The sequence below is a fragment of the Zootoca vivipara genome, chromosome 2 (genome assembly GCF_965207765.1).
Source record: "Zootoca vivipara chromosome 2, rZooViv2.hap1.1, whole genome shotgun sequence".
In the NCBI taxonomy this organism is placed as follows: domain Eukaryota; kingdom Metazoa; phylum Chordata; class Lepidosauria; order Squamata; family Lacertidae; genus Zootoca; species Zootoca vivipara.
The window spans coordinates 28,207,180-28,224,198 of NC_142584.1; the positions used below are offsets into that span (position 1 = coordinate 28,207,180).

Below are 17,019 nucleotides of genomic sequence, written 5' to 3' on the forward strand. Positions count from 1 at the left end.
GTGGTTTGATCTAAGTTAGAAGTGAATAATCGTCAGGATCTTTACCCTGAACTGGAGGGGGGGGAGGGAAATACCAGCTGCTGAGAGGCAATTGGGGGGGGGGGCTACTGCCATTATGCTGATCTTTTGGAGCCCCCAGAAGCAGCTAGTTGGGGGGGGGGGTGTCGGGGCTGGGCTAGATAGAGTCCTCTTTCTGATCCAGGAGGCTTCCTCGTTTGTTCTTAAGAATGCATTTAGTCTCAAGCAAAATTCCAGGCAAATCGCCTGCTTCACCCATCTCCCTTCACAGACTAAGCCTAGCAAGCTAAGGCTTCGCTCCTAATCCAATTTACCCGGGAGTAAGCCCTACTGAATTCAACAGCTTACTTCTGAGTAGAACGGTTAGGATTGCGCTGCAAATTACTACCCTCGCCGGGACTGACAAACACAAACCTGGGGCGGTGGGGGTCCACGACTCCCTATAGCGCCCGTCCCATTCGTGATGGGAAGGACTTTCTTTTCGCGGGAGACAGATGGTGGTGGGGAGGTTTTTGTCCACACAGAGGTGCTTTCACCTTTCTGACAGACGTGTGTTGTGCGCCCCTCATCTACCCAGGGCACCGTGCCCCGCGTGGAACCCGACTGTCTTCCCGGAGCAACTCCACGTGGCTGCCCCCGGCCACGAGCCTCCTCAAGCCTTTCTGGCCCGGGGAGACGTGACTCCCACCCCTCCTCCTAGTTCTTTCAACCAAGCGGTGGGCTCCAGCCGCGGCCAGGACCGAGGCGGCGGCGCGGGCGGGGGAGGAGGGTGGTGAGCGAGGCCTCACTGCCCGGAATGGGCTGGCCGCTGGCTGCCTGCCTAGGGCGCGCTCGCGAGGAAGCTGAGTTCCTGGAAGCAGGAGGCGGGGCTGGCGGATGCTCTATAAAAACCTCCAGCAGGGACTCTGGCGGCTTTGCAATTAGGACGAGCCAAGCGCGTAAAAGCAAGCCAAAGGGGCTCCCGCTTCCCTTGCAAAAGCCTCGCCAACAAGCCGTGCGCTACCGGCGCCCCGCTTTCCGCTGCCTCGTTTGTCGTCGCTCCCCAGGTAACCAGCGACGACCCGGAGCTGCACCCCCCCTTTCTCTCTTTCTTTCTTTCTCTCTTTCTCTCTCTCTTTCTCTCTCTCTTTTTCTTTCTTTCTCTTTCTGGCGTAGTTGGCCGGCCAAGTGCTCGGCTTTTGGAAGCGCGTAGACGGGATGGGGCGCTCGCTCGACCGTGCGCTCCGGAAAGGTGCCTGCATGGAAAGGCAAAAGCGAGCCGGGGAAGCCAAGGTCAAGGCGCGGGGTTGAGCTTTCCGACGTGTAGCGAACGGAGAGCGGAGGTAGTTCGCCCATAGGGGTCTCCCAAGCCCGGGGTGCCACTTGGCTTCAGAGCCTGGCGCACGGACACAGCGAACCAACTCGGGTGAATGCCTCGGAAGGTTTCCGGGCGGCTGGCAACCCGGCTTGACTGGGGAGGAGGATGCCGTAGGCTGGGCCCTGCGGGACTGGAGCTGGCGGGGAGAAGCTGTCCTTTGTCTTTTTTTAACACCTGCTCTTTTGCTTTGCCAGGTCCGTGTTCTAGCAAGCCGCTGCATCCGGCAGCAGCCCCGATCGCTCGGAAAGCTGGCTCCCTGCGCCATGGTCACCCACAGCAAGTTCCCCAGCGCCGGGATGAGCCACCCGCTGGACACCAGCCTGCGCCTCAAGACTTTCAGCTCCAAGAACGAATACCAGCTGGTGGTGAACGCTGTGCGCAAGCTGCAGGAGAGCGGCTTCTACTGGAGCGCGGTGACAGGTGGGCAGGCCAACCTGCTGCTAAGTGCTGAGCCCACCGGCACCTTCCTCATCCGAGACAGCTCGGACCAGCGGCACTTCTTCACCCTCAGCGTCAAGACCGAGTCGGGCACCAAAAACCTGCGGATCCAGTGCGAGGGGGGCACCTTCTCCCTCCAGAGCGACCCTCACAGCAGCCAGCCCGTGCCTCGCTTTGACTGCGTCCTGAAGCTGGTCCATCACTACATGCCTCTCCCCGAGCAGCAGCCAGGGCAGGCGCCACACCCCAAACGTGCCTACTACATCTACTCAGGTGGGGAGAAGATCCCGCTGGTGCTGAGCCGCCCTCTCTCGTCCAATGTGTCCACCCTGCAGCATTTGTGCCGCAAGACGGTCAACGGGCACTTGGATTCGTACGAGAAGATGACCCAGCTCCCAGGTCCCATCAAAGAATTCCTGGACCAATATGACGCTCCCTTCTAAGTGGCTTCTTCAGTGGGGGTGGCCCACCACACAAGCACAAGGACAGGACTTGGAAAATGATGGCTAAGGAGATTACAGGGAGAGACAAAAGACTTCCCACCCACCCCCCATTCTGGCTTGTGGAATAAGAGGGGCTGGGGGTATGGAGCAGGCAAGGAGCCTCTGCCAACACAAAGACGGTCTTGCTGTTGTTTGTTCTGGATGGTTTGCCCATGGATGGGGTACGCTGTGCAAGAGACCGATGATGGTGCTTGACTATGGAACAGGCTGCTGCTCCTTCATACAATTGTCCTTCCCAGCTACAGCCCAGTAAATACTGCGTTTATCTGGCTTGTGCTGGGCATATCAGAATGGTTTGCAAACCTCCCTAACCCATGGACAGTTTACAAAGAGCATTTGCTCTGCACTGGCCCAGACCACCTCTAATAACCTTTGACCAAAACCATTCTGCAGAGACAATGAAACTAATGCACTGGAATCCAGCTAGTGCCTGAAGACCGACTTTTCCTCAGTTTTAAGGGGAAACCTTTTTTTATATTGTTATTCATCTTTACCTCTCTCGACCTCCTGGAGGGGCAGAATATCTTTTCATCCAAAGCCTCTTCCTCAGAGGAACTGCCGCACATCCATACAGGGGACTAAGCCTTAAAACAAACTCCACATCCTCTGATCCCATGGACCTGGGTTGTTACTGCACATTGCATGGGGGAATGCCATATACTCTCTCTGTAAGCAATGGAGGACATCATTCTACAAAATTGGCACCACTGCTTTTAGAAAACCTAAATGGATAATGAATGATCTAGCATTTCCCCCTCAAGCGTTATTCAACTTTGGCTCCTGTGCCCAGACTGATAATCTCTTGCCTTTATTCTTGGGTTTTCAGCTCATCAAAGAATGGTCTTGTATCTACACAGAGGTTGTGGATTTGCTTGGGCCCTAAATCGCACTGAATAACCGAAAAACATACAGGAATGTAGCAACAACAGAATTACCTGGAACTCTTATTATTTTTTTGTAAAAAAGAAAAAAAACCAAAAAAACTGTAACCAAAATTTTGTGTGTTCATCTTATTTTTCCATATCAGGGTTTTAGAAGGGCAGATGAGGTTTTGTTTTTACAGAAAGAAATGTTTACAGACCTGCCTTAAAAAAATAACATTCTGTCTTTTATAAAGATTCCACCCTTCAGCCTTGCAGGCTGTTAGACATGCTTGAAGACTCAACCAAAAAAATCAAACTTGGAAGAAAACTTTGCACATCTATTTATATTTATACTCAATGGATTTTAAAAATGACATTCATTAATTTATAATAAAAGGCACTATTTTTTAAATGAAATGCTTGACTATCTTCTCTTTCTTCCACTCTACCCTACTCCCAAACATTCAAAAGATGCATGCATCCTGGACATGGCTTCTGCCATCCTCTTAACAGCATTAGAAGAAAAGTTGAGGAGATACCATAATCTCTGCTATAGTCCTGCACTGCTAGAAAGTGCAGGCAGCTACATTGCAGCGTCCTTGTGTAAAACAAGGGAACTCTTCATGCTGATGTTGCCAGGCAGGGTCCCAGTTATTGTCAGGAAAGGTATCATCCCTTTGTAACCACTAATTACTGAGTACTGGGGCAGTTATGTTGCAGGAAGCATGCAAAATGCACTTTGGGAATGGCTGTCCACAATTTTCTGCTTGGGAAGGGAGGTTCCCTCATAGATGTGGTTAATTCTAAAGCACAGTATTGGGAGCACAAGGGGCAGAACTATTTATGATGGCAGCACAGCTTTGTCTTCAAGCACACACAACTATGAAACAGCAGTAAAGCAGTGTTGTTTTGTGACTGAAGCCAAGGTTCTGCTGCTGTTGCATGTAGTGCTATTCTTTGTGCTCCTGGTGCAACACTTTGAAGCAAGGCCAGAAGATCTACCATCTACTAGACGATAGGGTGGCACGTGAGGGATTTTAGCTCAGAGACAGAGAACACTGGTTCAATCCCTGGTGGCTCCAGTGTTAGAGCGTCCCAGGTTCAATGCCTGGTGGTGATATACAAGATCATCCGCCTAGAGCCTTTCAGGCAAAATGGACCAGTGATCTGATGTGATTGGATCAAGGCAGCTTGCTGTTTGGAGCAAGTTACCAGCAGAGATCAGGCAGTCTGAAAGCACTGAGCCCAATCACTGGCTGCTATTTCCCTATTCCTGCAGCCATTCACCCATCCCTACCCTGGCCCAGGTGGAATGAGACTAGAAAGAAGTTCATGGGAGGACATATGAGAAGGTGTTGCAGTGTGAAAGGCGTGGCCAGGCAAAGGATACAGCACCCCAACTTGCCTGTCTACTGTGTCATTTAAGGTAAAGCGCCAAAAGCAAACACACCCATGCTTCCCAGAAGTAAGCACATAAAAAAAATACATTCCTTTGGGTGTATAAACTTTCAGCGGAGCTGAGGGAAATCTAGCTCTAGTTCCTGGTGTCTTATGGCTGGACCATTGGGAGGTGTGATAAGATAGCTTGTTTAGCTTGGGGAGCTTTTCAAGGGCAGTGGAAAGTTCTGCGAAGAACCTACGTGCTGGCTGCCTGTCAGCTCCCTTGCTGTGTTTGCAAAAGGCTGCTGCTTTATCATTCTGGGATTTGTTAAAAGAAATGGGAGTGGAAGAGGCCGTCCTCTGATGAGTCCAGCAGAAGTCCTGGCCTTTTCCCACTTGTGCATTTAGGTGTGTATGATATGCTATGTTTGTGCATGCAGCCGCCTTAATACAAGCAATAACCTTCTCTGTGGATTCCACAATGGGATTAATCCCAAGGGAGAAGCCCGATCTCCCATTTCATCAACAAATGACAAAGAAGCAGCCTTCTGTAAGCACAGTGTAGAGGTAAAACCCATAGAAACTACTTTACATGAAACTGAATCAGGCATGGTTGCTGGGTGTTTCTTGCCCACACCCCACCAAGTTGTAATCTTCCCCACCTTCTCTGCATTGCTCTCTGTAACTCTGCATTCTATTTTGTTCCTGTTACCTCTTTTATTAGACAGGTGCCACTTTCAAAGTTCATTTTCTCTGGTTTTGCCAGCCTGTCCTTTCATCACAATTTACTTTCTTCCTTTAAAAGCTCATGATGATACATTTAAATGCACACCCAAACCATTTATTTTCTTCCCTAATCTATTTGTGCATTCCAGCCACAGGAACAGTAGGGCAGCTCACAATTTGGCTAATGCAGAAAGCAATCCATTCCTATCCTGCCCATAATAGTGAATATCCCTGCTTGTTATGGCATTTACCCACCCACCCCTTTACTACTACTACCGCCATCACCACTCAGGTAAACATGTGGAGGTTTGATTTCATTTTGATTCGATTATTTTATTTCTATACCACTGAATATCTCTAAGCAGTATTCAAGTGAGTAGCAACAACAGACAAATACTCAGCTCACCCACAAAGGCCTCACATCAAGAAGAGTTCCTGCAAACAGCAGACTTCACTCTAGTCCAGGCATCCCCAAACTGCGGCCCTCCAGATGTTTTGGCCTACAACTCCCATGATCCCTAGCTAAGAGGACCAGTGGTCAGGGATGATGGGAATTGTAGTCCAAAACATCTGGAGGGCCGAAGTTTGGGGGTGCCTGCTCTTGCCTCTCACTCTAGACTTGCTTTTTATGGGCAGGCCCAAGGTAGATGGTACTTCCTCAGGCTGTCCAAGGCTGTGTCCCATTCAGCTGCACTATCCACACCCTGTTCCAGGTACAGAAGTTTGCTGAGTTTCCCAGGTGGTCCAGAGGATGGGAAAAAGACCCCCCCCCCTCCACTCACAGCTCTTTCTTAGCCCTCTCCTCTCTTTCTCCCCCAGCTGCTTATTGATTCTATCCATCCTAAAATGATTCTCTCTCACCTGTTCCCTGTTACTTTATTATGCAAACACCAGCAAATCAGGCTGACTGTTTCCCTTGAAAATGAGGTTGCCAGGAAAGCTGAGGAAACCTCCATATACCTTTGAATCTCCTACCTGTTGCTCCTTCCCTGCTTGCTGTGAAGCATACCTGGTGCACTGATCAATTACAACAGACTTGGGAGAGAGCTGGCTGACAAGGCCAAGGATGCCTTTTCTGGCTTATCTTCTGCTGGATTGGGAAATCTGCAGCTATATAAATGTTATCTGGCTTTGAATCTGGAAGATAAAGTTACCGTATGTTCTAAATCCACTGTCAGAGGCAGTATTCCTCTAAATAGGCTAGGAATCATTCTCCACATCCTTAAAAAAGGCCAGAGAAATGCAGTCACCAAACTTCAAAATGTGATTTAAAATTGTTTTGTGTGGAAGAACACATCTTTAGATGACAATTCCTTTCTCCAAGTCTTCAGGCTGAGTAAGATTTATTTGTTTGGGTGTAATTATTTTTTTGGAGGGGTAAGATTTTCAGTTTATTTTAGTTTCTTGTTATTAAAGAATAAGAATGGAGGAAGAAACAGAGGTGTATGTGAGTAAACAAACACATGGGGATGAATGTATGAATAACCTTATTTATTATTACATTTTTATCCTCCCTTTTTTACAGAGGGCTCACTTCTTCCCCTCTCCATTTTATCCTCCTAGCAACCCTGCAAGGTAGGTTAGGCTGAGAGACAGCGACTAGTCCAGAGTGACCCAGTGGCCTTTGTGCCTGAGTGGAGATTTGAATGCTGGTCTCCCAGGTCCTAGTCCAGAACCATTACTCCACACTGGCTTGTCCCATGAGAATTCAATAAAGGAACATCCACTTGAACACCGAAATAGAAAAATGCACACTTCATAGATGTTCAGGGAATTATTACACACTCCACCCTCAAGCAGGGGATTAATCCACACTTCGTAGACACAAAGCAGTTTAATAATCAATCGGTTCCTTAATAATATATGACATCTGAGCATAGCAAACAAGTTCCTTGCAGATAGAAGCAGTCTGGCAGTCTAATTCTCGATTCAATGGTGTGGACAGAGGAAGCAATGGTTTTCACAATGGGGAACAGGCATGTCACGTATACCATAGGCTTGTGCCAGGTTCAGGAAAACCACACAGTCCTCTCAAAGAAGATCACATCTCCCCTCTAATTTAATCCAAAGCGAAACATGATTTCATTAGGCCACGGCGGAGGGAATAGGGTTTCTTTCTGGGAAGCTGCCTCTTGTGCCTTTAAATACTGGCGGGTGGTCCAAAAGTTCTGTTACAAAGCTTTCCTAAAACCTGCCGCACTTTGCCGGTTGAATGTGCGCTTGTCATACAAGTCTTTAAAAGCACAGGAGCCCCGCCAGGGAAACAAGGTGGCAGCCAGAAAAAAAGAAAGGAAGAAACACAAACACACAAATACACCATTGCGGGGGAGCTGACATGGAGTCAGGCCTTTCCCCCAGCCTGTGGCATGGCTGCTGTAGTTCTTAGCCCTGTAGCTCACTCTCACCCAAGCAGGGCAAATGGAAAGGAAAAGAATCGCTGCACGGGCTCTTTAAGCCCTGCCCCTGTCCAGCCCTTCTGGCCTATTGTCCCAGCCCTGCCAGGAAACACTGATTCCCAGTCGGAGTTACAGCTATGTCAAGAATGTCCAGGCGCAGCAAGGCCGGTGGCGCCATGCCAGGCCCTGCCGAGGCACATCCCCAGCAGTCAGTGCCATCTGATCCTGACCGGCACCCCCCCCTCTCCTCCCTTGCTGGGATCTGGGTTTCCACGGCAACAGGATTAAAGGCTGGAATATCACTGTTTATTCTTCGGCCTGTGCCAGGAAATGAGAGGCCTTCGCACTCCCTTTGCTCTCCCCGACTGCCATCTAGGGGGTAGTATTCATGGAAACGGTTGGGTAGGGGCCTGGCTGTTCCATGAAAATGAAGTGATTAATTGGCAAGAGGGAAAAGAGGAGGAGGAGGAGGAGGGAGAAAACGAAGCAGGCAATCTGAGGAGAGAGTCGGGTGGGGTGCCCTCAATTTGTAGGTCCCTCGGAGGGGACTCTGCATGGTACATGTCAGAAGCAGTCTCTTACGCCCGGCCTGCATCTTCCAGGGAGCAGGCCACAATACATACACTGTTCCATCGGCCAAACAAAAATGCCCTTTTTGGACCTACAAGATTCCCCCCAAAAGACATTCACAGTAATCATTAAGAACCACCAAAGCGGGGGGGGGGGAGTTGTTCCCACTGCAGCCTGCCAGGTTCCTTGACTTGGAGAATGCAAACTTTGTGCTCTGTGTGCAACATACCGGTCCTGTCTCACCATATTAGTCGCAATTGCCTGGAATTTATTTTCCCTCCCCCACCCCAGAATCGCGTGTCCCTTCAGCTGCTACCCTTCCCTTTTGCTTCAGGACCCAACACACTGCTGCAATCAAAAAGTCCGGGAAGCCTTGTGAGTGCCTTTCGTTTCTTGGAACACCCCCCAGTCAGCAATGACGTACTGGAGGAGCAGCAAACCTTTAAGCAGAAGTTTCACAAGCCTCATGCTTTCCCCAGAAATGTCTCCTGCATCATATAGGGAAATGTGTCGGTGAATGTGTCAGTAAGTCGCAGTTCCCTTCCTTACTTCTTTACCAGCTCTGGGAACAAAGAGAATTTGAGTCGTAATGGTGAGAGTTTACTGGATAGGGGTGGCAAGTATAGCAGCTCAGCTGAACAGAGAAATTAATATTTGGGCCTGGTTTCGCTGGCAGGAAATACCCTGTCCCAACAGGAAAAGTATCTCTACCAAATGCAGGATGCACAGCCCTTATCTAGCGCTTTACACAATTAACCAGTTCCTGTCGCTCAACGTTCTGAGAAAGTAAAACAGAAACTTTCCAGAATTATACCTGATTATTTGGCAGCCCTTTTGAACATTAAAAAGTGGGTCTCGATTCATTCAACCCGACTGCATGCAAATTAGATTGCAAATCCAATAGAACAAGGAGAAAGTTGCTGCATGTAGAGAACTTAATCATACACTCATTACTCATTCTCCACCTTACCTCATACTGAGATTTTGCAAAATACACATTAACTCTCATGCTCTGCCTTATTTGGGTCAAGATTATGGTGTGTGATCATCTCCTGGAAAGAACAAATGAACTCTGCTTTGGTTGATAAGGCTGTCATATTGAAGAGTGGTGGTGGAGGGGGGAGAGTCAGGCTGCTGATGAGAAAAAGAAGCCTTACCCATGGAATGCAGAATAGCAGCAAGGTGTGAAGAAGTGCTCTTCAGCTTTTCCAGATATGTGGCCAGAAAAGGGTTGGCATTTTGACAGTTTTGATTCTGCTCTTCACAGAGGTTTCTAAAAGGGCCATTACTAAATGACTGCCAATTTGCTTTAATAGAAAAAGGGGCCTTAGTCATAGTGTTTGAACTTAAAATGCTTCATGTGCTTTTCTTCTGAATCAACAGAGGGGCAGTTGTTGCAAAAACAAACAAACAAACAAACCCAATCACACACATCATGGGTAATTCAGAAAAAGGCTGTTTCAGATAAATCAGAGGCATGCATCAACGACACAAACAAGGTTATGTTCTTGCTACAGCATGCATAGCCAACATCAAGCATAGGCAACTTCGGCCCTCCAGATGTTTTGGGACTACAACTCCCATGATCCCTAGCTAACAGGACCAGTGGTCAGGGATGATGGGAATTGTAGTCTCAAAACATCTGGAAAGCCGGGGTTACCTATGCTTGGCCAACAGGGTAACCTCCATATCAGCCTCAGTCAGCATGGCCAGTGGTCAGGGATGATAGGAGTTGCAGTCATTAGTTACGTCTGATCTAGAGCATATGACAATAATGAAAAGATGTATTTTTTGATATAAATATACAAGTTATACTTTAATGGGTAAATTCCTTATAAACGCCTACTACAGCTTTGTTAGCAGGCTGGATAAGCTCAGTTGGTTAGAGCATGGTGCCGATAATACCAGGGTTGCAGGTTCAATCCCCATAAAGGGCAGCTGCATATTCCTGCATTGCAGGGGGTGGACTAGATGATCCTCAGGGTCCCTTCCAAACCTATGATTCTATGATTAATGAGCTGCATCTTTATGGTTTAGGTTAGGATATAAGAGGTGCATTTAAGGCAGCACTGGGCGCCAAACCTAGAGAGCCCTATATTCACAACTATGACATAGTGAATTGAACAGAATCAATAGGCGGGGGAGGAGGGGCAGGGAGAGCAAATTTTGGGCCTTGCACAAGGTGCTGCTGAGATTTGAAAGACCAAAGTCCGCCTCTGAAAGGGTCACCTCACACCCCAAAGGGCAACTACTAAAACTGACTTAACAGACGTTAACCAAATGAAAAGATTCTTAGACTACCAGTATATCCCAGGCTGCCCACAGAACACATAATTTCCCAAGAGCATCGTACATCAGTTTCACAGTGCAGAACAGTGGCTGTCAACTCTTCCAGATCTGACACACACTTCAGCCCGCACCTGTAACAAGAGACTTTGCTTGCTCATTTATTTATCTTACTTTTCCTTCCAACAGACTTTCTCCTTTCCTATTTCTTCCTCCTTTCTCTATCACTTTCTTTTTTCCTTCTCCTTCTTCCTCATAGAACTGTATGATATTCTGCTGCCCTGCTAATGCATCTGTGTATTCTAGTCCACAAATGTTTATGCCACGTAACAGACTTCTTAGCCTTTAAGGTGCCGTGAGATGCTTGCTTGTCCTCCTAATGTAACCTGACCGGGATGCAAGCTGTACACGATTTCAAAGTGCATGCACATTGCTAGATTCTCTGGCACTTCTTAGGATACACCTGTGAGAAAGTGCAACACACTCTATCAAGATCACTGTGTTGGTATATGGGAGGCTTGAAGAACAGATTGGCTCTCCTTAAGTGTTAAATTATACTTTTCTATAGGTGTTACTTTGGAAACAGTGCTGGCTGCTACACCCTTTTAATTCTTTCTCAACCTGTATCCTTGTAAAACAAACTTCTCTTTTCAATCACCAGTGTGCTTTTCTTCAAAAGACACTGACCCTGCAAACATTGCCCTGAGCTTCCCATGAATCTGGGAACAGAGAACAAAACCATTTTCAACATACACGCAGTTGGAGGAGTGGTGGGTGGAGTTTAGCAGCAACATCACAAGATCAGACAGCACAAGAAATTCATTACAGCTACTACTTCTGGCTGACTAGAACATCATGTGGCAGCACTGTCTCTCATTCATTTAATCCAGAGGTTTTCAACTTTTTTCAGTCCACGGATCCCTTGACATGCTTTCTGCGGGACCCCTGCGGGACCCAGGAGCCCAGTAATGTCACCCCTTGCCTGCAGTGCTAGCAGCCTCTCAGCCTTTTTCGAACACCCTCCCTTACGGAGTGTTCCCTCAGCCTTTTCTCCTCTCCCTACTTCTTGGGAGTCCTCCAGGCAGCTGCTGCTTGCCCCCCCCCCTCACCAAGAGAAGTGCCTCCTCACCCTGCCCCACAGGGGCCTGGGACTTGTCTGTCCATTCCCAACAGCAAGGACTTGTGGACTGGCTGGCTGAGCTCCCTTGCTTGCTTACTCCTCAGCTCCTGGCAGCCAGCACCCCCTGGCCAGCCCCAGAGGCACCATTTGCCTGGGGAGCTTTTAGCCGGGGCTGCTGCAACAAACAGCTGTGCAAGCCTTTGGGAGGCAGAGACAGGAGATGGCATCAGAGGAGGGAGGGAAGGAAAGAGGGACAGAGACCAGTGTGGCCCACGGCTCCCCTGACCATCATTCAAGGCACCTAAGGGCACACTGGTTGAAAACCACTGATTTAATCCACCATGATGCAGGAAGCTTTCTGCAATCTCCCTCCACCCACCTCCAAATGTAGGGAACTTTTGGAACTTTTCGACATTTTCTTCATAAACTGGGCTGTAGCGCTTTGTCAATTAATCTGTTAAATTAAGAGTCTTTGTATCTATTTAAAATGTCTCCCTGAAGAATCAGGGAGCAGATACTTTTTAAGGAAACTTTTCATGCAAGTACAATACAGTCATACCTTGGAAGTCGAACGGAATTCGTTCCGGAAGTCTGTTCGACTTCCAAAACGTTTGAAAACCAAAGAGCAGCTTCTGATTGGCTGCAGGAAGCTCCTGCAGGTTCCAAAAGAATCGGAAAGAATTGCTTCTCCATAGGACCAACTTAAACATAGAATCTATCGAACATGTGGAGAAAGTTGTGTGAATTCGTTCTGCTTCTCCAGAGTGAACAAATCCTTTCTACTGCTGCTAACAGCAACACTATTCTGAACACTTTCTCATTGTGCGGACAAGCACAAGATGAGGTTCCAGGGACAGAGGGGATGAATAGAGACTAAATAAACGTGTGAGTTGAAACAGGCCACAACTTTATTATTTACGGCAGAGCTTTTCCAGGTACTGCATGGCCTTTTACAGCCTGGCCCGAAAGAGGTAACAGAACTGATGCCGTGACTTGTTTGCAAAGCATTTTGAGGATAAAATTGCTTGCATCCGGAAACTTCAGCTGGTGCAAAATTCAGGATAGCTCAATGGGGGAAGGCAGTTTGAGAATATGATGGCCTGACTGCACTGGCTGCCAATTGGTTTCTGAGCCCAATTCAAAGTGCTGGTTTTTTTAAATGGCTCGAGATCACAATACCTCAAAAGACCACTTCTCCAACCCAGACCTTGTGGTCATCATCTGAGGCCCTTCTTTGTGTGCCTCTTCCATGAGAGGTCTTGGAGGATGTTAACACAACCTTTTTTGCTATAGCTCCTCACTTGTGGAATGCTCTCCCCAGGGAGGCTTGCCTGGCGCCTTCGTTGCATATTTTTTGGTGCCAGACAAAAACATTCCTCTACTCCCAGGCCTTTGGCTATTTATACAATCTTTCAAACTGGAAGGGGGTATTGTTTTTGTTTGTTATTATGTTATGCATTTTTTTTATTCCATATTGTAAACCACCCTATGATCCTCAGATGAAGGGTAGTATGGTATAGAAGTCGAATTTGATGATGATGATGATGTAAGTGGGGTTGGCATGGCAGTAGGGCAAGGATTGGATATTGATTCAAACAGCCTCTCCCTGGGCACATGATAATTGTAATGTATGCCCATCAAAGATCACACTAGACATTTAGGCATTAAACAAATGAATATCCGCCCTTCCCATAGGAAGTTATGAAAACAGATCAAAGAGGAAGGAGATTTTCCCCCTGAAGACGGGATCGGGGAATGCATACTGATTCTGGGAGGGTATAATATGGCAAGATCTTGCATTGTCAGAAGAGGCAACTGAAGCTCATGTGTGGGCAGGAGAAGACACTCAGATTGGATCCACCCAGTTTCCTGTTACTGGAAACAGAGACACACCAGCAAAATGCCATGGTGTATAAACTCCATACATCAAAGGGTCACGAGAACTTGATCTCCCTCTGAGTATAAATGCATCAGCAAATGAGCTGACTGTCCCTTGCTCATCCTATCTAAATGAATTAATGTGACAGGTATGGTGGGCAGCACTTTTTTCTTCTTAGAAAAGTCGTATGAACCGGTCACATACATCTCAAAGGGTTAGATACCCTAACAGATATCTTTCTTTTTCAACATTTCCCTCTTTCCAGCTACATATTTACTAACACAAACCTCTTTCCTTTCGTTTTGTTTGGGTTTTTTGTTTTTTGTTTTTGTCCTTTTCTTTGATTTTGCACATCTCAGCATATCTGGCAAATATCCGACTTTGTGCAAAACTCACATAACAAATACAAGTTACCACAAGAGGAACTTGCCCGGAAGTGAAGCTGTGCAGGGACAACAAGAAGTGAAGGAAACATGAAGGATTATGAAAGTGCTGCAGTGGTGTGGACCACTTTAGTTTAGTAACAACAACCTCACAAAGTCCTAATGGCGAAAACAGCAGAGCATTCACGGTGCCACCATTTCAATGACTCTCACATGCACTTCAGATTTCTGTACTCTGCGTTAATTAATCTAGGGCAGGAATGGGGAAACTCTGGCAGCCCAAGGACCACATTCCCTCTTGGGAGACTTCATGCAGGCTGCTTGCAAGCAGAGGGAAAAAAGTGGAGGGAGAAATAGATGCCATTCTAGACACAAAAGTCAAAGGTTTGTGTACATGCACACGCCCCTCTCCATCCTTCTTCCAGGAAACAAGCAACATTATAATTGTTCGAGGACACACTCCGGTCAGGCAAAAGCACATGAATAAAGCTAGAAGGGGGGCAGTGAGGTGTGCGCTTTGGGGTGGAACATAGCCAAGTGAAAGTCCTAAGAACCTAGAAGAACCGCTGCCATCACAGTAACCAATAAAGATTACAATCCCCATTTGAAACTAGAGCTGTGCGCACACTCCTGTTCCCTCTGCATCCGGTGCACTCCCATTGCTGATTTGGGAAGTGGTGTACACACGGCATTAGTCACTATCCATATCCTGTATCTATCCTGTCGTTTCTTACAAAATACTGCGTTTCTGATGCATTTCCCCCAAATCAGCTCTGATCCAAATTGAGGACTTGGCTGCATTTTAAGCCTCAGGCAGAGTAGGAAGCACCAGGATATATAGCATATCCTATTGAAAGAAACATTTGTAGTTGTGACATAATTACCGGAGTTTATTGCTTCCCAGTCAACACACTGGATAATTCCCAGCTGCACACAATTCCTGCTCTTGGCGGTCTATTCCTGCTTAGTCTGGGCTGAGTCAAGAATAACCCACAGAATAGGTCAAAGAAGGGAGGAGCATAAGGCTTCCCATTATTCGGTGACTGCTCATCTTTGTGCCTGAATTTCTTCACTCATCGCTTCCCAGAGAAGCTCAGGAACAGACTGAACCACAGCTGGGCATTTACAGTAATCCCCCGTGTTCCTTCACCGCCCAGGTCAGCCCATGCTCCTTGAACAAGTTATGACCCTTTAGGACAATTCAGAATAATGAAATCGGAAATCTGTGTCCATATACCGTAGTTGGCACGGTTGGAAATATGCACCCAGGTTGGCAGCAGCATTGCTAAATGGCACCTTTGAGACATCATCAACCAACAATGTATTACCACTGCATAAATAGTTGTGTATAAATGGCAGTGTTCTACAATATTGTTATCTTTCAGTAACAAAAAAGAACCAAGAAGACTTCAAATGTAAGGGCTCATCCAGACTTCTATTTGCACCATGTTTCTAGGAGTGGGCTTTAAAGCTCTGTCTCTGAGCAGGTGTTTGGTTTTTTGTTTTTGTCCTCGCACTTTCCCCTGGGAAAACCCACTTTTTACCGTGGAATCAGAGCAAATGGCAATCAGATTTTAAAGTGCAGATCTGTGCCTGGAAAGTGCAGTGTAAAATAAAGCATGGAAGAACTCTTAGTGTCTCTCTGGACCACACAATTCCAGCAGGGTCCAGGCCTCAAAATCAGGCTGCTGCTGCAGCAGCAGCATTTGTACTATGAAACTGAATTGTATTTGAAACCAGTTGGACAATTATTACTTTTCTCGAAGAATCCTGGGAATTATACTTCGGATAATTTTCTCCACATCATTTCAAATTTCATTTGGGCCGGGAAGGTAACAGGGAAGCAAAGAGTGTTAAGGGTGGGGTGGGATACACAGCAAGGTATAAAACCTTTCTCAATACATTCAAGGTAACTCCAATTGCAAAAAAGTAGTGCATTTTTGAATGATGTTATTATATCTACATATCAGAATAACTACAGGGATGTTATCAGCATAGAACAAGGATCCACACCACCTGAGGTTTATGCAAATTATTCGTGCCTAGGTGTGCACACACATTTAATTTCCTATCACTCAATGTATAGATAAGGTGTGAGCCTGAGGAATCATTGTGTGTGGTCTGACAGACCGGAGGAAGAAAGTTCTCCCTTCGCCCTTCCTGATATTGGGGTGTGTGTGTGTGTGTTGGTGTTGAGCCTTTTCAGAAGGTTACCATTCTCAGGGTTCGTTTTCTGGGAAGCCATGACTTTAACTGTAGATTTTTAAGCTAGTTTAAATGTGCTGTGAAGATGAGAGCCTTACCTATTTGAGCCACCAGCTTTTCAGGGAAGTGGAAGCTCTTAACAGAAGTGTGAGCACATATGTACTGCTACAATGGGAGTAGGAGGGAGAGGAAAGGAACGCTGGCGCGTATTTGGGGAGGCAGAGTTGGCTCATTTGAAGTGCTGTGTACATATCCATAGCAACACGTTTTCTGTTGCTCCATCTCCAATGAGGCCTACGGTAAACTCGTAAAAGGAGACGGGCAGCTGTGCATTCCTCACTTGTTCCATTAGCGAAACTCCTCTCGGAGCCCAGACCTTTCCTTCTAGCCAAAGCAACCAAGATCCATGAGATCATCAGATTCTTCTCTCCTCTCCCCACCCCCACCCCCCGCCAGGCCCTCACTACCACCACAAGACTTCCCAGGGCCTGTGAATAAAATCAAAGCAGAGGGGGCAAAGATCTCAAGTCAGTCTATACAGCCCAGGTTAAATTCTTCATACACTGAACTGGGACAAGGCAATATTAAGACTCTGGCAGTGGAAATTGCTATGGTCCCTAGGATCCTAATCCATCCAAATGACGCAGATGATGAATATGTAGTGATCAGAAGCTCAAAAAAGACAGATAGGAGGACACAATAAATTCAGATAATTATATCAACAGAGCAGCATTTCACAAACACTCTTTTTCCTGGATTAAAACTGGAAGAATAGTTACACTTTACATTCGATTCTCAAAAAGGTAAATATATTCTTGATCAGCTCCCAGAACAATAAGCACAGACCACTGATTGTATGATGCCTACTATATGGTTTTCATTCCTCTCCTTTGCC

At 46.9% G+C, this 17,019-nt stretch overlaps 1 protein-coding gene across 1 annotated transcript; it reads left to right on the forward strand.

Annotated features, from left to right (window-relative positions):
- The first annotated feature begins 934 nt into the window (after positions 1-934).
- On the forward strand, positions 935-3,596 carry SOCS3 (suppressor of cytokine signaling 3). Its single transcript, XM_035104217.3, has 2 exons — positions 935-1,064; positions 1,570-3,596. Exon 2 carries the CDS (start codon positions 1,639-1,641, stop codon positions 2,254-2,256), a length of 618 nt encoding a protein of 205 aa, XP_034960108.1. The 5' UTR covers positions 935-1,064; positions 1,570-1,638; the 3' UTR covers positions 2,257-3,596.
- Positions 3,597-17,019: the final 13,423 nt, after the last annotated feature.

Excerpts from the sequence above, each read along its gene's own strand:
- SOCS3 (XM_035104217.3), top strand. The coding sequence starts at position 1,639 with ATGGTCACCCACAGCAAGTTCCCCAGCGCCGGGATGAGCCACCCGCTG.